Source organism: Lithobates pipiens, unplaced genomic scaffold, assembly GCF_037356315.1.
Source record: "Lithobates pipiens isolate NorthernLeopardFrog02 unplaced genomic scaffold, aLitPip1_a1.2 Scaffold_16, whole genome shotgun sequence".
Classification (NCBI taxonomy): domain Eukaryota; kingdom Metazoa; phylum Chordata; class Amphibia; order Anura; family Ranidae; genus Lithobates; species Lithobates pipiens.
The window spans coordinates 89,659,882-89,682,041 of record NW_027507748.1 but is presented as its reverse complement, the minus strand read 5'-3'; the positions used below and the strand labels follow the sequence as shown (position 1 = coordinate 89,682,041).

Here is a 22,160-nt window from a genome sequence, read left to right as displayed (position 1 = left end):
AATTGTAGCAATTGATTCAATATATCATATTAAACAAACATTGAAAAACGAAGTTTAAGCAAAAAAACAAATATAGTTTAGGTGGATCTATACTCTATTAAACCTCCCTCCACATCCCTAAGAAACGTTGGCGATGTTTCTACATGTTTTCACATATTGCATTTAGAAATTCAGAAAGTATAAATCGATAACTGTTGTTGCTTATGCTTTTTATTTGTTTCCTAGCCTGCCTTTTGCTATTTCTAATAAATAAAAATATGTATTATAATCCAGCTATTTGTGTGTGTTGTTCAGGATGTATCTGGCATGCCAGCTCTTTGCTGCCCTACGTCCCAGGGAGGTTGCGGGTTTGACTATCGACTAGCAATGGCAGTGCCTGATAAATGGATCCAGGTAAGCTCTTCACATTGAATTTTATGGACTTGTATAGCAATGCTAAGTAATTTATTTTACTGTATAGGTAGTCACTATGCTTGCTTTTTTTTTTTTTTTTAATGCAGATTATAAAAGAACTGAAGGATGAAGATTGGGATATGGGCAATATTGTACATACACTCACTAACAGAAGATACAATGAAAAGTGCATAGCTTATGCCGAGAGCCATGACCAAGTAATGTATATTCTTTTTTTAATTGTAAAAAAAAAAAAAATTACATGTGTTGATGGCTAAATGCAATACTCTTTTTTATATATTTGCCATTACGAGTATGGGATTGACATATGCAATTCACCTCCTAAGATTTAACTGGCTTTAGTCTGCTTTTGAATTCCCATTGATTAGTATAGAGGCAGTTCTAAAGCAAGAAAAAACTTGTGTAAACAGATCCTTATGCACCTGTTTTGGTGAGGAACAATTTATGCAGCTATAAAAGATTTAAGATATCAGTTGTCCAATCCAGCTGGTTTGGCCACAGTCACCATCTTGGTTGCAGCAAGTCATTTGATCTCTTGTGCAACCATATTTACATTTATTGACCTGTTGACATTGTTTCCTTAGCAATGACATGATAAGTGTCTGCTGTTTCCCCTCTTTCCTCCATAGTTATTTAAATGCACACTCCGGAATGTGTACATTAATGTAACAGTCATTACTGCTTAGTTCAGAGATTGCACGGACTGTAAAACAAGCCATGTATTTATACAATTTTCTTTCCTTCTTTTTTCCACGGGTTAAAGGAAAGAACGTTTCTAGATTCCCCCAGCAACAAAATCAGTGTTTATGTAGGAATCCATCCTGCTGCACTATTGTGTTCTGATAGGTTTCCCAGCCCTCAGAATACAATGAGAACTGCCGGCAGCGATCTCATAAAAAAAAAAAACAGTCCGGATCGACTTTGGTACCATTAGCCTGCCCATAGACTAATTGAAATTCGGCCAATTACTGCTTATCCAGTTGGATTTCATATCCTCTATGGCTGCGCTTAGGAAATGTCTGTGGCTATCTGTAGTATTCACAGTTATGTTCCCATTAAGTGCAAGTACGTGTTTGAGCCAAAATCCGTATAGCCCCTCTCCCTAGTCCCCATGGTACAACCAATTGGTGTAGGCCCTGCCCCCTCACAGCATCATGCTATCGCCTTTGTCTGCGGCCCAGCCAGTAGAAAGATCTAGTACCCTGGCTGCCAACACCTGTGCACTAACATCCCGTAGACTTGAATGGGACATTGTTCCTACTCCATTTAAGTCTATGGAATGTCAGTGCCCAAGTGCAGGCTGCAGTGTGGGAGGTCTCAATGGTCATAGAAGGCAAATGTGGTTCTATTGAGGAAAGGGTGGGAAGTAGTTGATTGTACTAAGGCAGGGGTAGGTAACCTTTGAGAGGTGGAGATCTAACATTACAACAGAAGAGATCAAAGATCCCCGGGGTGTTACAGCCCCCAAAGGTCGGTAGTAGTATGTAGGACAGTGTACAGAGGTCAGTAATAGTATGTAGGGCAGTGTACAGAGATCAGTAGGGTGTAGGGCAGTGTAAAGAGGTCGGTAGGATGTAGGGCAGTGTACAGAGTTCAGTAGTATGTAGGACAGTCTACAGAGGTCAGTAATTGGTAGAGCAGTGTACAGAGGTCAGCAATTGGTAGGGCAATATACAGAGGTCAGTAATTGGTAGGGCAATGTGCAGAGGTCAGTAATTGGTAGGGCAATGTGCAGAGGTCAGTAATTGGTAGGGCAGTGTACAGAGGTCAGTAATTGGTAGGGCCAGTGTACAGAGGTCAGTAATTGGTAGGGCCAGTGTACAGAGGTCAGTAATTGGTAGGGCAGTGTACAGAGGTCAGTAATTGGTAGGGCAGTGTACCGAGGTAAGTAATTGGTAGGGCAGTGTACAGAGGTCAGTAATTGGTAGGGCCAGTGTACAGAGGTCAGTAATTGGTAGGGTCAGTGTACAGAGGTCAGTAATTGGTAGGGCAGTGTACCGAGGTAAGTAATTGGTAGGGCAGTGTACAGAGGTCAGTAATTGGTAGGGCCAGTGTACAGAGGTCAGTAATTGGTAGGGCCAGTGTACAGAGGTCAGTAATTGGTAGGGCAGTGTACAGAGGTCAGTAATTGGTAGGGCAGTGTACAGAGGTCAGTAATTGGTAGGGCAGTGTACCGAGGTAAGTAATTGGTAGGGCAGTGTACAGAGGTCAGTAATTGGTAGGGCAGTGTACAGAGGTCAGTAATTGGTAGGGCAGTGTACAGAGGTCAGTAATTGGTAGGGCAGTGTACAGAGGTCAGTAATTGGTAGGGCAGTGTACAGAAGTCAGTAGTATGTAGGCCAGTGTACAGAGGTCGGTAGTTGGTAGGGCAGTGTACAGAGGTCGGTAGTTGGTAGGGCAGTGTACAGAGGTCGGTAGTTGGTAGGGCAGTGTACAGAGGTCGGTAGTTGGTAGGGCAGTGTACAGAGGTCGGTAGTTGGTAGGGCAGTGTACAGAGGTCGGTAGTTGGTAGGGCAGTGTACAGAGGTCGGTAGTTGGTAGGGCAGTGTACAGAGGTCGGTAGTTGGTAGGGCAGTGTACAGAGGTCGGTAGTTGGTAGGGCAGTGTACAGAGTTCGGTAGTTGGTAGGGCAGTGTACAGAGTTCGGTAGTTGGTAGGGCAGTGTACAGAGTTCGGTAGTTGGTAGGGCAGTGTACAGAGGACGGTAGTTGGTAGGGCAGTGTACAGAGGTTGGTAGGGCAGTTTTCAGAGGTCGGTAGTTGGTAGGGCAGTGTACAGAGGTCATTAGGATGGTAGGGCAGTGTACAGAGGTCATTAGGATGGTAGGGCAGTGTACAGAGGTCATTAGGATGGTAGGGCAATGCACAGATGTCAGTATTATGTAGGGCAGTGTACAGAGGTCAGTAGCATGTAGGGCAGTGTACAGAGGTCAGTAGTATGTAAGGTAATGTACAGAGGTCATTAGGATGTATGGTAGTGCAGAGATGTCAGTGAGATCTATTGCAGTGTACAGAGGTCAGTAGGATGTAGGGCAGCGTACAGAGGTCAGTAGAGTAGATGACAGGGGTGAGCAGGAGAGAGTTTAGCAAGGCAGAAAACCGGGGTGTCTACCCTGCTGACCCCTGGTCATTTGTCCTGTAGTGTAAATGGGGGGGGGAGTCAGGAGAGCATGAGTATGTTAAAATGTTAACATAAGTATGTTGGATGAGACCTCCTTGTGTAAGATTCTTCCTGAATGAAGGGACTGTTTGGTGCAGTTCTTGACCAATAACCATGTTACAGTATTTCACGCTTACTATTCATTTTGTTAATGAAACTTATATTTAAAGTATATATAATGCTGTTTCTGACCTTCCCAATGAAAATGGCAGTTTCCTGACTCTCTTTCCAGTGCCGTGACTTTAAAGTGTTGCTCAAGGCACCGCTTCTTTTTTTATTTTTTATTTTTTATTGGAAGGGTTAGAACCCCTGTCTAGTTTTCAGTCAGTGAGATTTCCCATCGGAATAAGGGTATATCTCCAAGCTTTTTATTTATCTCTGTGTCTCTGTTTCAGATTTCCCCTCAAATTCTCTTTGATAAAATGTCACAGGGACAGTAAGTGTAGGGAAATATCTTTAACAAAGCACCAAATAACATCGAGAATTCAACAGGGGTTTCTAATCCTTTCCTATTCTAAACTTGCTTTTTTTGCTTGCTGCATACTTGTTCTTGATCCATGATTTGAAATGTGCTGAATCTAGACAGCCAAGCAACTAAATTTTTTTTTTACTAGAAGGGCCACTATTTCATCTCCAGCATAAGAGCAGGCAGTGCTTGAATCAGTTGCTTCGCTTATGAAAACGGTCTTTTTTTTTTTTTTTTTTTAGATTTGACTTGGAAGACAAATAGGCAGTTGGAAAGCAGAGTGGCCTTGCCCCTTTCATTTATCTTTGTCTAAAACAGTCTAATTTCTTCCATGTCAATCAAATGTCCCTGCTGTACAAATTGCTTGTGTGGGTCGGTCAATTCTAAAGTAGTTGTACATTTTATGTTCCTAATCATATCCATATTTAACCTGTCATTGGCTACATTCCAGATACATAGCTCATTCAATATAGTCTCTGTATTAAATGCGTTTCCACTCTGTCTGGAACTCACGGGCTACTGTCCAAGTATTAATATTGAACATTGTTCCTCTTCTGTCTTCTCGATTTTCCTATTTTTTTTTATTTTTTTTTTTGCTGCACTAATTAGATGAGCCTGTGGCTTTGAGTCGATGACAGTGTGCATATTATGGAGCTAAAGCTTTTATAATTATAAAACTGCATAATGAGCCATTTAAGCTTCATACATCCCACCCCTACTGAATACAAAATAACTGATACTGTCTGATTTTATATTAGATTTGTCCATCACATTCAGATTTAAAAAGGACGCAAGATAAATACTTTAATCAGTATTAAACCCAAAAGCAAATATTTATTATATTGCAGATTACCATTTCTTAGATGTGGTGGCTGCATTCATTTTTTTATTTTTTTATTTTTAGGCTTTCTTTTCCTTTTTTACCTGGTGAAACTGTCAGTAAAGCCTCTTGCGTGCTGCTGCCTGAACATGCTTTCAGGCATACAGCATTTTTTTATACTGATCTAAAATACAGCCCATTGTTTTTATTGTGCCTGTACACACAGGCTTTTAGACATGCTGTGTCTTGGTCAGTAGAAAAAAGAAATAATTATAGAAATCTGAGTTGCCGATCCGTATATTTGCTTGTATACTTGCAAATACACGTAAAGGCACACAAATACTCACAAATGCAACACAGCCTGTGATATACAGCCCATCCTCGTGGTGTTTTTTTTTTTCAGCCAGAAATGCCTGTAGCTCATACATCAGCATAGTGTGCAAGAGGCCTTAGGGCCGGTTCACACAGCAGGCGAGGCGAGGCGACTCCGACTTGCCTCGCCGCGACCTGCCACGGCCTCAGCGGCGACTTGCAAATGACTTCTGTATAGAAGTCAATGCAAGTCGCCCCGAGGTCGCCCAAAAGTAGTACAGGAACCTTTTTTCTGAGTCGGAGCGACTCGAGTCGCTCCTCTCAGAACGGTTCCATTGTACAGAACGGGGGCGACTTGCGAGAGCGAGGCGAGGCGAGTCGTGTCGCCTCGCATCGCCCGCTGTGTGAACCGGCTCTTAGACTGTTTGTTTTTTTTTTCAACAGAACAAGCTCTGCCTGCAAATGTATCAAAGTGTCTAGACAAACTACGTACCACTAACGGGTGCTTACAATTGTCAGTTTTTATTTATGTAAAACCTTTATCCCAAAGGGTTTACTGTAACTGCTTATGAAGTATTAGTTGGAGTTTGGCTCAATGTGTTAATGTATTTAAATCTGCTAGTACATTTAACACTCTCCTCCCCCAAGTTTATCAATGCAGTGGTGCTCCCTGTGCACTTTCATTCAGAGTGGAAGCACTCCAATACAGGAGGCAAGTTGCTGGCCCGATAGGTGAAAACAAGAGGGAAAAATAGTATAAGAAAAGAAAACTGATGCAGCCACCACATCTAATGATTGTTAAGCTGCAATGTATTACATTGATAGCCTCATATATTAAATTGGCTAAAATACCTCCTTAGGATTTTAAATGCCTTCTAAATAATAATAATAATCAGATATTGGAGAATCCTGTTTACTGCAATATTATATGACAAAGTTTGTGCAAAAAATGTTATTACTGGCTTTTGAAGATACAAATTGAAACATTGATATAGAACTATAAATAATCAAAATTGTGTAGTACTCATACACCGATGAGAATAAAGTGCTATAAGTGCAAAAAATAAAATTCATCCATATATGTATGTAAGGTATACAGATTGGATATTTTCAATTAAAGTGACAATTACCCTATTTTGATCAAGATTTGTTCCATCTATGGGCAGGTTGATTGTTCTCTGGTGGATCCATTAATTTACTTCGGTACAACCAGCATGTCGGATTTTTAGCTTGGGATTATTGCCAGCGGTTATAGCTGTTAGCTGTAATCACTGTGTTCTCCCGACAAGGATGGAGCCCCACCCCCCCCCCCCCCTTCATCCCTGTCAGGAGAACACTATAATTCCGCTTGAGGGCTTTCCCCATTAACACTAGATATGTTGATGCAGGATTTAAACAATTTTTCTTTCCTGCAATTCAGGACACAGAGTACAAAAAAAAACTTGACAGGAGTTTTAATCTATCCTTACTGTAAAAAAAAAAAAAAAAAATATTGGTTATACATGCACTTTAACATCACTCCCTTCTACTGATACACTTACTACTGGCAGTATTGGGTGTAGTCCAATTAGCCTGACCACCCAAAAGAAAGTAATGGGCCGGGTTCACACGTGCAGCTGCGGGTTTGTTCCCGGGGTCCGGTTCGTTCCTGTACAACGCTTCAGGTCTGATTCAGGTCTGAATTTGCACCTGAACCAGACCCAAACACGCACTGGACCCTTTTTCAGTCTGGACCACAGCCACCCTGGACTTGTGTGAACCAGCTTTATTTAGAGCAATTCACACTTGCCTATAATTCGAATTGAATGAGGGGAAAACCGCATCCAGTTCACATATGTGTAAACCCAGCCTAAAGCTGTGCACAGACTGATCAAAATTCTGCAAGTTAAGTAGGAACCAGTCAAATTTTGATCCGTGTGTAGACCTACCTGTCTGACAGAAATCGTCAATTAGATCGACTTCTGTGAAAACAACATGCTGGAAAACTATTGCCAATCTGCAACGAAAGCAGTTTATCAATGTTATTTGATATCAGCTGGAGCTGTCAGACTATGAAGTCTCGGCCAGGAAAGGGGTCAGCCTGTCAGTGCTCAGACCATACGCCGCACACTGCATCAAATTGGTCTGCATGGCTGTTGTCCCAGAAGGAAGCCTCTTCTAAAGATGATGCTCAAGAAAGCCCACAAACAGTTTGCTGAAGACAAGTAGACTAAGGACATGGATTACTAGAACCATGTCCTGTGGTCTGATGAGACCAAGAAAAATGATTTGGTTCAGATGGTGACAAGCGTTTGTGGGGGCAACCAGGTGAGACATACAAAGACAAGTGTTTCTTGCCTACAGTCAAGCATGGTGATGGGAGTGTCATGGTCTGGGGCTGCATGAGTGCTGCTGGCACAGGGGAGCTACAGATCATTGAGGGAACCATGAATGCCAACATGTACTGTGACATACTGAAGTAGAGCATGATCCCCTCCCTTTGGAGACTGGGCTGCAGGGCAGTATTCCAACATAACAACCCCAAACACACCACCAAGACGACCACTGCCTTGCTAAAGAAGCTGAGGGTAAAGGTGATGGACTGGCCAAGCATGTCTCCAGACCTAAACCCTATTGAGCATCTGTGGTGCATCCTCAAACGGAAGGTGGAGGAGCGCAAGGTCTCTAACATCCACCAGCTCTGTGATGTCATCATGGAGGAGTGGAAGAGGACTCCAGTGGCAACCTGTGAAGCTCTGGTGAACTCCATGCCCAAGAGGGTTAAGGCAGTACTGGAAAATATTGGTGGCCACACAAAATACAAGCTGTACACTCACTACCTTAGCAAAGTGTAATTTCTTCAGTGTTGTCACATGAAAAGATATAATAAAATATTTACAAAAATGTGAGGGGTGTACTCGCTTTTCTGAGATATAGCTATATATGTGTGTGTGTGTGTGTGTGTGTGTGTAAAGTGCTGTGTAAATTGTCAGCACTATAAAAGTACCTGTAATTAATAAATAGTGTATTCACGCGGCCCCCTCAAAAATTCATATTTAAGTGCTTTATAGTTTTGCTACAGGGCATGCTAGGACCCTGCGTTCTTTGCAATGATAGTTCCTGACTGATCAAACTTTTTGAAAGAGTGACATTATACACTTGTTGGTTGCATTCATTACCACTCAAAAATTGCAGTGGATTCCAGTGTTCCGGTGATGCAAACAACCATAAGCAGACCTTCTGCCGTCTTTGGTTCTGTATGAACATTCTGCCCATATATCGATATAATAGAGTAGCAGTACATCAAACATTTGTATATAACAATTGTAGAGAGTAATTTAAACTGTTCATTTGTTTTTCTCACTAGGCATTGGTTGGTGATAAGACACTGGCGTTTTGGTTGATGGATGCAGAAATGTACACCAATATGAGTGTCATGTCTCCTTTCACAGCTGTGATCGATCGAGGTATTCAGCTCCATAAGATGATCCGTCTGATCACCCATGCTCTCGGAGGAGAAGGATATCTTAATTTCATTGGTAGGTGCAATACTGTTTAAAGACACAATCTGCTTTGATTACACCACTGCTTAGTTAGGAGCATGACAGACACAGGTATGTCTGTATACGTCTCATCTTCTCTGCTATACCTTCTGTCCATGGTAAAAAAGAAAAAAGGCACCACATCTTACGGACCACCAGTATAGGGTATCTAATGCAGCAGTGAATTAAACCTATAATCGTCATTGGCCCTACTAAAATTGAAAAGCCCCTCACTCCATATGTTATTTGTATGTGATCACCCACTGAAACAGGCATAGTCTTGTCTACAACTAAGAGCGGGGTCTGTCTTTTCAATGCCTGTGGATTTTGCATACTATAAATATGGATATCATGTGGATAAATGTAGATGTCATTGATCCCTTTGGTGTGCGACGGCTTCCTCTTTTTTTTGCATCTATTCATAATCCTAAGTTTACATATAAGTACATCCACTTGCCGACCAAGCATTTTCCGGCACTTTTTTGTTTACAAGTTTCAATGATTTTTTATTTTTTGTGCTAGAAAATTACTTAGAACCCCTAAACATTATATACATTATTTTTAGCGGAGACCCTAGAGAATAAAATGGCAATTGTTGCAATTTTTATGTCGCACAGTATTTGGGCAGTGGCTTTTTAAACTCAATTTTTTGGGAAAAAATACACTTTAATGAATTATAATGGAAAAAAAAAACACAATATATAAGTCAGTTTGTTGGAAAAGATAAAAAAATGATGTCACGCCGAGTAAATACCTCATGTCATGCTTTAAAATTCATATGCTTTAAAATTAATTTTAAAATTCATATTCATATGTCATGCTTTAAAATTGCACAAGCATATTCCATAAAGACATGGATAAACAAGTTTGGGGTGGGGGAATTTGACAGGCCTGAGTCCTGACCTCGACCTGATAGAACACCTTTGGGATGAATTAGAGCGGAGACTGTGAGCCAGACCTTCTCATCCAACATCATGCCAGACCTCACAAATGTGCTTCTAGAAGAACGGTCTGACGTTCCCATAAACATACTTCTAAACCTTCCCAGAAGAGTTGATGCCGTTATAGCTGCAAAGGGTGGGCCAACGCAATATTGGACCCTACGGATTAAGACTGGGATGCCATTAAACTTGTGTGTAAAGGCATTCGTCCCAATACTTTTGGTATTTTAGTGTATATCATCATGTGCACTGTTCAGATCAAACCGAAATGAACCTTCCACGCTTAGATAAAAAAAGCTTATCATAACTAAATCATAAAACAAACATACGTGTGCATACCGCACGTCCCTAAATAAAATGCAGTTTAAGTGCCATTCATTTGCATACAACCAATGTGTGCGTAAAGTTCTTTTAATAAACAAACAACTATTTGAATCCAATAGTGAATGAGATATGACAAGATTTTGTGATATCTCATTAACTATTGGATTCAAATAGTGAATGCGATATCACAAAAAAAAAAAAATCCCATGATGTGTCATAACATCTTTACTGTGACTTCACTGACAAAGTGTGACCACACACCAATGCTGTGCACAGATGGGTGTACACTTCCTTACCTTATAAGTTGGACCTTGCTGTGTTTTCAGGAGGTCAAACAGCACTTCTAGTATGTCTCAACGCACACTCCAGGTCCTCCTGCTTGAAATTATGGTCAACCACTTTCTCCTACAAAGATCTTCTTTAGTAAGGCACTCGGGGGACAAGAATAGAGGAAAACTCCATGGTGTAAAACCATAACATTTTATTTAAATAAAAGAATGTATAAACTCACAGGATGTCGCTTTAAGAGAGCTCCCGCACAATAGCAAGGTAATAGTATCAAGCCAGTGATCCAAGATGGTGCCGAGGCTGTGCCCAACATGATGACATCATGAAGCCCCACATACCTGATACGTTGTGTCCATACTGGACTCTCTCCAAGGTTACATTTTTATTTAATAATTGAGTAGATTCAATTAATTTTTTTTTTCTTCTTCTTTTTATTCTAAGCCTTATTACCTTTCCTAATGTGAATTCCGTAATGTAATCGTTCATCTTGTATATAACCACTTCCATACCAGGCCCCCCCTTCTTGCCCAGGACAATTTTCAGCTTTCAGCACGGTCGCATTTTGAATGACAAATGTGCGGTCATGCAACACTGTACCCAAACAACATATTTTATCATTTTCTTCCCACATATAGAGATTTCTTTTGGTGGTATTTGATCAACTCTGCGGTTTTTCATTTTTACGCTATAAATGAAAAAAAGACTGTAAAAAAAAATAAAAATAAACTGATGGACACTGATAGGTGGCACTGGATAGGCAGCACTGATGAGGAGTTACTGACAGGCATTACTGTGTGGCACTGATTGGCACTTTGTAGGGGCACTGACAGGCATTACTGATGGGGCACTGCATTGGCACTGTTGTGGGCACTGACACATTTATTATGGGGACAGGCTGGCAGGGGTTGGGCACTGATTGGCACCTTTTGATGGGGGCTGTTTTGATAATCAATGTGCTGATTATCAGTACAGACTACCCCTCTGACAGGGAGAGCTGCCGATCGGCTTTCCCTGTCAGTGTGAACCAAGGAAAGCCATTTACCGGAACTTCCTGGTTCACGCTGTGATCACAGCTGATCCCGTACCACGTACCACTATGCCACTACCACCACTATCCGAGTTGCGGTGTGTTAGACTGACACACAGCACCTCCAAATGCCACGCTGTATGCCCCGGCTGTGATATCCTGATCATGGCATATGACGTCCGGTCAGGATATCACAACCACTTTGCCGCTGTCATTCTGCTATATAGCAAGCAACCTGATTAAATAAATTAGTTCCTATAAGCTATGGTATGGTGATAATTGCTTGTAAAGCAGACATACTGTACTTGGGGGTCGATTTATAAAGATATTTTCAACACGGTTTTTGTGGTGTGTATGCAATGAGAAGCCTTGTTCCAAATTCATGAAACCCATGCAACATATTCATTACTAAAACCAATGCGTCCCTTACAGGAAGTCAGATTACAACAGCAAAACAAAAAATAAAATAATTGAAGAAGGCTGAGCTCAATAGAGTACTTTTTTGAGTTGATAATACATGCTTGAATAGAATTATTTTTTTTAAACCAGACTTGATGTTACTAAACCCACAATAGTAAAATCAGTTTGTATATGCAGTAAAGCATGTATGGTATACTCAGTATGGAATCTAAAGGGTAATCCGCATTCTGTAAAAAGCCTGTTTGATCCTGTCTTCCCTGATCCTCCCCTTCTTCCACGGTCCCCAATCCATCTCCTGATGCACAGGGCCAATCAGCACTGTCCAGACAGAGGGTCAGGAGGCATGCAGCCTCCTCCTTCAAGCTTTAACCCCCTTTAAGAGGGTTCAGATGCCGAGGGGCAGGGTTTGTGATCATATGACTGCTGAGATTGGCAGCCATGGCGATCACATGTTCGGAAAGCTTTCCGTAGCTGCTGGTAACTGCACTGAAAGCGTGCAGGGGGTGCGCTCTCGGCACAGCTGTGTCAGCTAATTGGTACGCAAATATGCGGCTGCTCGATACCAAAGCCCACCCACTGAGAGGCCACATATTTGCATACTGTCTGTTCCTAGAGGTTAACCAGTGCTTGGCCGGATACTGATAGATGTCACAAGACTGCTATATACTGCTGATGAGAAAAGTTATTTAGTAGTTTATATTTACTAGATTTAATTGTATATCCATGTTCTATGTACTGTGGGAGATCCGATATAGTAAATGCAGGGTTCTGGGTTTAGTAACACTTTAAATGTTACAGAACAAGAAGTGCCTGCACTTTATCATTATATAGACAACTGACATCTGGAGTTCTAATTGATATTATGGGTAGCGGAAAGTAGTTTCCCCTTTTAAACACTGTCAACATTAGAGGCGCAGTAGTGTTTTTTTTATGCAAATACTAACCTTGAAATGTAAGACACATGTATCCAACATTATTGAAGTTGTTTTATTGCTGTTACTGAGCCCATAGCCAAAGGCATTTTCATCTGTACTGACTGCTAATGTTCTCAGCTTTTTATTTTATTTATTTTTTTAAGCTAGATTTGCATTGAATTTCAGGTTAAATAATATCAGTTATTTTTATTTATTTTTTTCTTATTCAAATTGTAACTGCACATTTGGTGAAAAAATGTATTTAGCTAGTACAGGAACTGAACCTAGTATTAGCCTCTTCTAATCACATGCATAGCAGCACTGAAGAGAAATGGAGGCGTAGCACTACAATAGTATCCGATCTGCAGTACATGTGGTGACAGTGAATATGCTGATAGTAGGAGAGAGTGGAGTGAGCAGGTGGGCAAGATAATGCTGCTGTTTCACTGTTCATATACAGGTGGGGGGGAGGTGATCTAGCAATGAAAGTCAGCTTGTATGTACAATTGTGCCGGGCTTCATACATCTCAGAACTGTATAAACAGAAATACAAATGTTTTAACGGGTAAACTCGTCTTATATGTATACTTTATTTGTGCATCTAGCATTTTGCCTGGAGTTCAGCTTTATAGTAGAGATGGTTGTTGTTTTTCAGAAATAGCTTTTTATCATACACATTATAGTGCAAGGTTATTCAAGGAAAATATCAATTTTATTAAAAAAATAAATGCACATTTTTTTTTTGCCAGTAAAAAAAAAATATATTAATTATTATTATTATTATTATTATTATTGTTATTGTTGTTATTATTTTTGTTGGGGAAGTATTGTAAAGTATTGCACCCACAGTCAACAGATTGTGGGTGTAATGCTATGGTCCTGCAGACTGTCTGTGCAGTTGCCTGCCTGTACCTCCAATATGAGCAGACAGTTACACTCTGACATATAGCTCAATGAACTGCCTAGAGCAGTCAGGAGTGCCCTCAGTGAGAGCTACAAGCTGACAGGTACAAAGGAGAAGATCCCCTCACTTGTCAAAACAGGGGGGGGGGGGGTGTAGCATGTCACACCCTGAATATGGATTATGGCTGTAACATACTAAAAACTGCTTACTGGTGAATGTTGCCACTATGTTTAAAGGATAAGGGTCACATTTGTAAAAAAAAAATGAAATAAATAAATGCACATTTATAAAACTTTAAAGTGTTGCACCTGTGTTGTGCTGCTCACGGGTGCAATGCAGGGTTTTTGCAGATAATCTGTGTAAGCTGTCAACCTGGTATGAGCAGGCAGTTACACTCAGGAAGACTCATTGAACCACCTAGAGTACTCAACAGGTATTTCATTGAGAAGTACAAGCCAACAACTGCAAATGCTGTCAATACTTGTAGTTTTCACATTCACAGAACTCTGAATGATGGAGTCCCGCACAGCTGTGTTTTTTTTTTTTTAATGGGACCGTGGGTAGGGGAAGAAGATCCCCCACTAGCTGTGAAAATGGGGGATCGGGGACGGGGGGTTGTGGAGGCTAGTTCATCTGTAAAATGTTACACCCTGAATATGGTTGTAACATGTTACAAAAGGTGAACTTATCCTTTAATAGAATCAAAACCATTGTTACTGTCTGAAAAATAAAGTTGGGGGTGGGAGAGTTGGGGTTGTAACAATGGTGTGATACAGGTGAATAATTTACAAGAAAAATGAATGGATTCTTAAACCTCCTATGTTCTACAACAGAAAATCAGACAATGTCGATTGTGTATAATACCCTGCAAACTATAAATCAAATATGTCCTAGTGAAGTTCTTTTTAAAAGAAGTTGTCTATAATGCAGCTGGTGTAATAATCTGCTTGACAGAAGTAGATTCTGGCTGGATTTTCAGCTAGTAAAAGGCATGTGTGCTACTTTCCTGGCTTAATTTGTGCTTATGGGTAATAGTGTAAGTAATGTTTGCCCTTTCAGTAGAAGTCAATATTGTTACAAGTAACAAATATGAATCACCTTTTTTAATCCAGTTTTCTGCTCAAGAGACTTTGGCTTTAAGAAATATGATTAGCTAGAAGAAGACAGCGAGATCACTGGAGTGTAGTATTTAGGTCCCTAAAGGTAAATACATAAGCGGTTTTGTTAAAACATGAACAAGCTTAAAAAATATTATGTGAGAGCATTTTGTTGAATGTAAACATCATTAGATGCTACATCCTTTTTATGATACCTTTTTAGAGTACAATATTTATTTGAGAGAAGGAGACATGGACTTTAGAGGCACACCCATAGCATTGAAATACAAAATAGAAATGTTTATTTTATAATTAAAAATAATGTTATTGGCATGACATGTTAAAAACAAAACATGGTGTTTAGTCTAAACAACGCTCATACCACCTAACACAACCGACTATTACCACAGTAAGAAAAATCAATCAAACTGATTCAAATGATATGATGTTAGTAGAGGAAAAGCTGGTTGGTGGTAGAGGTGTGGTGAAGAAAACTGCTACGTGTTGCACGTCCTTAAGTGCTTCTTCAGGAGCTTACAGTGGTGCACAATATAAGAAACAATATACGCAGGCAGGCCTGGCGGAATTGTCCACCAATCAACAGCTTCTCATGCCTTAAGCAATATATAAATCTGCCTCCCATTCTGTGCAATCAGTGCTTTCACTGTGGCGGTGCGCTTGCGGAACTTTTGAACTTTTGAAAAACTCCTGCAAGCAGCATCTTTGGAGTGGCTTGGGAGTGCTCCCAAATCGCCCTTGCCCATTGCAATAAAAGGGCAGTGCTTCCAAAGCGCCTTAAAAGCAATTTGAAAGCACCGCAATACAGGACTTTTGACTTTTTTTTTAAGGTAAAATCCACGCCGCTAGCAGCCGAAAAATGCCACTAAAACGCTGATAAAACACGGGAAAAATGACTGCCACTTTAGCACTGTTTTATCTGCGCTGTAGTGTGGAAGGGATCTTACTCATGTTCAAGTATTTGTAAACACACTGCATTAAAGAGGAAGTAAACCCTGATGAGTTTACTTCCTCTTTCATTCCCTGCAAAGGCAAAGCATAATGGACTACTATGCATTGCATAGTAGCCCATTATGTGTCACTTACCTGACACAGGAGCCAGCGCAGTCACCGCTGTCCCCTGTAGTCCGCCGCATCCATCTTCTCGGTGGGTCTCGCAGCTCCGCCACTGTCATTCGGCCAAGCCGCGATGACGTCACTCCCGCGCATGCGCACGGGAGCCGAGACGCGCGGCATTGCGCGGCATCTACGTGTCTTCGGGCAAATATCTCCTAAACCATATAGGTTTGGGAGATATTTCTTGGACCTACAGGTAAGCCTTAATCTAGGCTTACCTGTAGGTCAAAGTGGTTTGTAAGGGTTTACAACCACTTTAAAGGGCCATCCTAATTCCACAAATATAAATGCATAGCCTAAATAACGCATTTATTAAAGATTTTCTTTTTACCTTTTTTAATTATTTGGCTGTCAAACGAGCACATGACTGCACAGCCTACTGTGGGCTGGCGGGTGGATGGGATTACTGACACAGAAGAAGAAGTCTGGGGCTGCCCTGTGCAAAACCATTGACCGAAACAGGCAAGTATGACATGTTTGTTACTTTAAAAAAAAATTCAAACATTAACAACCGTTTTAAAGCTTAACTCAATTTGCAGTTTAGCCACTTAAGGACCGCCTCACGCCGATATACGTCGGCAGAATGGCACGGCTGGGCACAAGCACGCACAGGTACTTTGCCCTTTAAGTGCCCAGCCGCGGGTCGCACGCACGCCGCCAGCGGCACACTCGCGACCCGGTCCTGAGCTCCGTGGTCGCGGTACCCACGGACCCGATCGCCGCTGGTGTCCCGCGATCGGGTCACAGAGCTGAAGAACAAGGAGAGGTAAGTGTAAACAAACCTCTCCTCGTGCTTCCTAGTGAAGCTGTAACTGATCTTCTGTTCCCTGTCATAGGGAAAGATGATCAGTGATGTCACGCCAAGCCACGCCCCCTACAGTAAAAAAAAAAAACACACTTAACCCCTACACTGCCCCCTAGTGGTTAACCCCTTCACTGCCAGTGATATTTTTACAGTAATCAGTGCATTTTTAATAGCACTGATCGCTGTATTAATGCCAATGGTCCCAAAAATGTGTCAAAATTGTCCGACGTGTCCGCCATAATGTCACAGTCACAATAAAAATCGCTGATCGCGCCATTACTAGTAAAAAAAAATTCTTAATAAAAATGCCATAAAACGATCCCCTATTTTGTAGACGCTCATAACTTTTGCGCAAACTAATCAATAAACACTTATTGCGATTTTTTTTTTTTTTTTTTTTTAAACGAAAAATATGTAGAAGAATACGTATCGGCATAAACTGAGGAAAAACATGTTTTTTAATATATTTTTGGGGGATATTTATTATAGAAAAAAGTAAAAAATATTGCATTTTTTTTCAAAATTGTCGCTCTATTTTTGTTTATAGCGTAAAAAATAAAAACCGCAGAGGTAATCAAATACCACCAAAAGAAAGCTCTATTTGTGGGAAAAAAAGGACGCCAATTTTGTTTGGGAGCCATGTTGCATGACCTCACAATTGTCAGTTAAAGCGACACAGTGCCGAATCGCAAAAAGGGGCTTGGTCCTTTAGCTGCAAAATGGTCCGGGGCTTATGTGGTTAAATTGTCAAAAAACATTCCAAGTGCATCAGATCTAAGAGTGTGCAAAATCTTAAAGCGACATTAAAGCTTGATTTAAAAAAAATAAAAAAAAATAACAAGCATGATATATTTAACTGTTCTATGCAATGGTTTTGCACAAAACAGCCCCAATCCTCTTCTTCTGAGGTCCCTCACCAGTGCTCCAGGCTTCTCCTCTTCGACAAGTGCTCCCATGGAAAGCCACTTTCTATGGGGTCACCCATGCATGCTTGCTCCCGAGCTGCCCTGTCTGCGTCTGCTGACACAGAGCAAGTGGCTCGGCCATGCCCCCCCGTTCGCTCGGCACAGCATTTGATTGACAGCACGGGGGCTAATGGCTCCCATTGCTATCAATCTTTCCAGAGAGGAGGGACACAGGTGAATGAGCCGATGCACTTGTACACATCACTGTATTGGATCGGGCTCAGGTAAGTGGGCTGGGGGGGATTCTGCAGCACAGAAAGTTTTTCACCTTAATGCATAGAATACATTAAGGTGAAAAACCTTAGGGCTTTAGAACCACTTTAAGCTAGGTATTCATGACCTGAAATCGCCCTCTTCTGGGGTCCCACGCTTCTGGCTCCTCCTCCATTCTGAGTGCCCCCATAGTAAGCCGCTAGCCAATTGACACAGAGTATTGCTGGCTAGAGGCCCCCAACTCATCCACCCTGTGCCCCCTCTTTGCAGGATTTGATTGACATTAGCAGGAGTCAATGGTACTATATAGCATAGGAGTGTGCACAGGTGTGCCTGGGCACACCCTAATCACCCCATGTGGTGCATATTCCTCCTGTTTAGACTCCTGATATCAAACCAAATAAAATAAGAATAATCACCCTTTTTCTTCTAAAATTTGTTTTTAAAAAATAATTAAAAAAATAAAATTGTAGAAAAATAATAAAAATAAACTGACACTATCAGTTGACAACATCCACTGCTCTACTGACACACTCAGTATATATATATATATACACATGAACACACATGCATATAGTATGTGTTTGAGCTTTGTGGTGCACACTCTAATGCAATAGGCTGTGCACACCTATAACTATATAGAATATAAAGATCACCAATAATCTACTAAGCCAGAATTGGTGGAGCAGGATGGATAAATGCTGTACATTAAGTTTAATTCCAGTGCCTTGGTAGTCTAGTGCACAGCTTAAAAGTTAGCATCCACTGACCTTTGCACATATGAACCGTTCATACTTTTGCACTCGAAAAACACTGGTGAAAAAAAAAAAAGAAGATCTTTGGATGCACTTTCTGTCAGGTACAGTTGGGTTTAGAATAATAGCACCATTAACCAGATCAATCACTATTTTTGGTAAAAAAATGATGTTACTACATGGCAAATAATTTGTAGTATAATAGTAATAGGTGTAGTAATAGAAAACGAACAGTATTGACTTGCACGCTGCTAATTCTGTGTAATTGAATCATTAATTGAAGTAACATGCTCAAAATAATAGCAGTGCGGAGTTCAATTAGTGAGGTCCTTCTGTCTGTGAAAAAAACCAAGCAGGCGTGCTCCAGAGCCTTGGCTCTGTGTGTCCATTCACACATGGAGCTGAAGTTTGGCCCCACCCCCTTCATCTTCTGATTGTCTCACTGGCTGTGATTGACAGTAGCACAAGCCAATGGCTGCTGGCAAAAGCCAATCAGGTGTGCGAGTCCCTGGAGAGGCAAAGCTTTCACTGGCTGGAGAGGGGGCTCAGGTAATGATTAGGAGGGGCTGGGGTGGCTGTTGCACACAGAAGGTTTTCTTACCTTCATGCATAGAATGCATGAAGGTAAAAAACCTTGTGCCTTTACAACCACTTTAAAGGAGAAGCGGAGGATTGTAAAGAAAACAAGAATACATACTCGCCTCACCTATCAGCCTGATGCTGCAGCTGTCCTTTGCCGGCTCTAACACTGTGAACTGGGTGAGTACATGATCACGCAAATCCTTGTCCACTCTGAGCAGAGAAGGATGACTGTCAGGCCCTGCAGCCTTAAGGAAAAGGTTCCACTTTTCCCACCTGAGTCTGCTCCACCAGGGCTGTTCAGCAACAAGCATCTGTATCCCAGATTTGCGAGACTGCTACCTGGTCCTCTGTTGACACATTTTCCAGATTCTGGATGTTTAGGCCTTAACTGATGCGAGCTTCAGCCACAAGGTTCCTCAAGATGTTATCTGAGTATTTTGTTTGGGTGCTTTAAACCCATGTATTTCTTGTGGGCTTGTTATTAGTTCTATACCACTATGTTGTTTCACATCCTACCATTTTATTGATTCAGTACATCCCGTGGTCTATGAATAAAAGTCCTCTGTCTTGTACTGTAAGATTAAGATAATAGGGATTTTGACTTGCCTGTAATGCTTGCTTAACCACTTGCTTACTGGGCACTTAAACCCCCCTCAGTCCCAGACCAATTTTCAGCTTTCAGCGCTGATGCACTTTGAATGACAATTGCGCGGGCATACAACACTGTACCCAAATGAAATTTTTATCATTTTTTTCCCACAAATAGAGCTTTCTTTTGGTGGTATTTAGTTACAGCTCGGAGTTTTATTTTTTGCTAAACAAACAAAAAAATATGCAAAAAAATAAAAAATAAATAAATCATGTTTTAATAGTTTGTTATAAAATTTTGCAAACGGGTCATTTTTCTCCTTCATTGAAGTGCGCTGATTAGGCGGCACTGATGGCTGCATTGGTGGGCACTGATGGGCTGCATTGGTGGGCACTGATGGGCTGCATTGGTGGGCACTGATGGGCTGCACTGGTGGGCACTGATAGGCATAGTTAAGGCGGCACTAATAGGCACAGATAAGGCGGCACAGATAAGGCGGCACTGATGGGCAAAGATGGGCACAGATAAGATGGCATGGATGGGTGGCACGGATAAGTGGCACGGATGGGTGGCACGGATGGGCACTGATAGGTACCACTGATAGATGGGACTGATGGGCACTGATAGGTGGCACTGATAGGTGGCACTGATGGGCGGCACTGCTGGGCACTGATGGGCGGCACTGCTGGGCACTGATGGGCGGCACTGCTGGGCACTGATGGGCGGCACTGGGTCGCAGCACCTTTGAGGCAGATTGTGGGCACTGTGGGTGGCACTGTTGGTGGCACTGCTGGATGGCACTGTGGGTGGCATTGTGGGTGGCACTGTAGGTGGCACTATGGGCACTGATGGGGGGCACTTACTTTTATTCAGGATGGCACGGCGGTGGGCAGGTGGGCACTGGCAGGGGGCAGGTGGTCAGCTGTATTGCTGGCCGTGATCGGGACTGATGTCCCGATCACGGCCGCCGGTGATCGGCTTTTTTTTTCTCTCCTCGCGCTGTCAGCGCGAGGAGGAATAATAGCCGATTACCGGCTCCGTTCTATCACATGATCAGCTGTCATTGGCTGACAGCTGATCACGTGATAAGGGGTCGGGATCGACCCCTTGCACGGATCGGTGATCAGGCGAGTCTCACGGACTCGCCGATCACAGAGCGCGCCGCGCGCGCCCCTCAGGGGGCGCGCAGGCCGCTCGTATCCGGGACGACGTCAATAGACGTAGTCCCGGAAATGTAGGTCCGCGCTGATGCCGTCATTTGGCAATAGCGCGGATCTGTAGTGGTTAAAATCTGAAGCCTAACGGAGTGGGTTGGGGCAGCCCTAGCAATATTTTTGCCAGTGTCCAGTCATCTAAAGGTAGCCGCATATAACCCAAGGTCTATGAATATCTGTGTTCTCTGCTGTTCTTCAAAATAAGTAATTTGCAAGTATACATTCCTATTGTTTTCTGGAGTCATATAAGTGAAGCACGAGCTATATATAAACACAGGTATAAGCCCCAAAAGGCATCACACCAAACTACACAGCACAGAGGACACTGACCAACCAAGGACTGACTACACAGGAAAATAAACAGTTTGTAGAAAGTCACATCCATTATCACTGCTTATTTTAGTGTTTATTTTTCCAGGAGTTAAGGCATTGGGGTTGATTTACGAAAGGCAAATATACTGTGCACTGCAAGTGCGCTTGCTCCAAGCTTAGTAAATGGGGTAAAGCTTCACTTTGCATAGAATGTTCAATCACATGCAAGAAAAAAACAGCATTTTTGCTTGCATATGATTGGATGATAGAAATTAGCAGAGCTTCCCCTCGGATCTAGAACAACTGCACTTGCAGTGCACAATATATTTACCTTTTAATAAATCAACCTCATTGTGTTTTCACCAAGGAGGGTGGTTGGTGTGTTATTGTTATTATTATTCAGGATTTATATAGTGCCAACAGTTTGCGCAGCACTTTACAATATGAGGGCAGACAGTACACTTACAATACAAATCAATACAGGAGGGATCAGAGGGCCCTTCTCCTTATAGCTTCCAATCTAGAAGGGAATGTCAAGTCGAAACAAAAGGTAATAACTATGAGGGATGAGCTGATGGAGAAAATAAAAATACAGTTGTTAGGTGTGGGTAGGGTAGGCTTCTCTGAAGAGAAGGGTTTTCAGGGATCGTGTAAAAGCGAATAAAGTAGGAGATAGGCGGACAGATTGGGGTAGGGCATTCCATAGGATTGGAAAGGCTTTGGAAAAGTCCTGGAGGCGAGTATGGGAGGAGGTGATGAGGGAACTAGAGAGCAGGAGGTCTTGAGAGGAACGAAGAGAACGAGAAGGTTGGTATTTAGAAACTAAGCTAGTGATGTAGCTGGGGGCAGAGTTTTGGATGGCATTGTGGATGTTTTATGTCATTCTTGGTCCTCACTGCTTTTATATGTTCTCTTTATACAATCTCTCTGGCATATTTCCTTGGTCCCGATCCTCTGCTGTTGCCTCTGCTATATCCTCCCAGA

At 41.9% G+C, this 22,160-nt stretch overlaps 1 protein-coding gene across 5 annotated transcripts in view; it reads left to right on the top strand.

Annotated features, from left to right (window-relative positions):
• The window catches only part of GBE1 (1,4-alpha-glucan branching enzyme 1), a 267,974-nt gene that overhangs the window by 182,660 nt on the left and 63,154 nt on the right, over positions 1 to 22,160 (top strand). For all 5 annotated transcript variants that reach the window (XM_077480105.1, XM_077480107.1, XM_077480106.1 and 2 more), the window contains 3 exons: positions 295 to 393; positions 501 to 611; positions 8,518 to 8,689. In XM_077480105.1, coding sequence (XP_077336231.1) covers positions 295 to 393; positions 501 to 611; positions 8,518 to 8,689 — 382 coding nt within the window. The remainder of the gene's footprint in view (positions 1 to 294; positions 394 to 500; positions 612 to 8,517; positions 8,690 to 22,160) is intronic.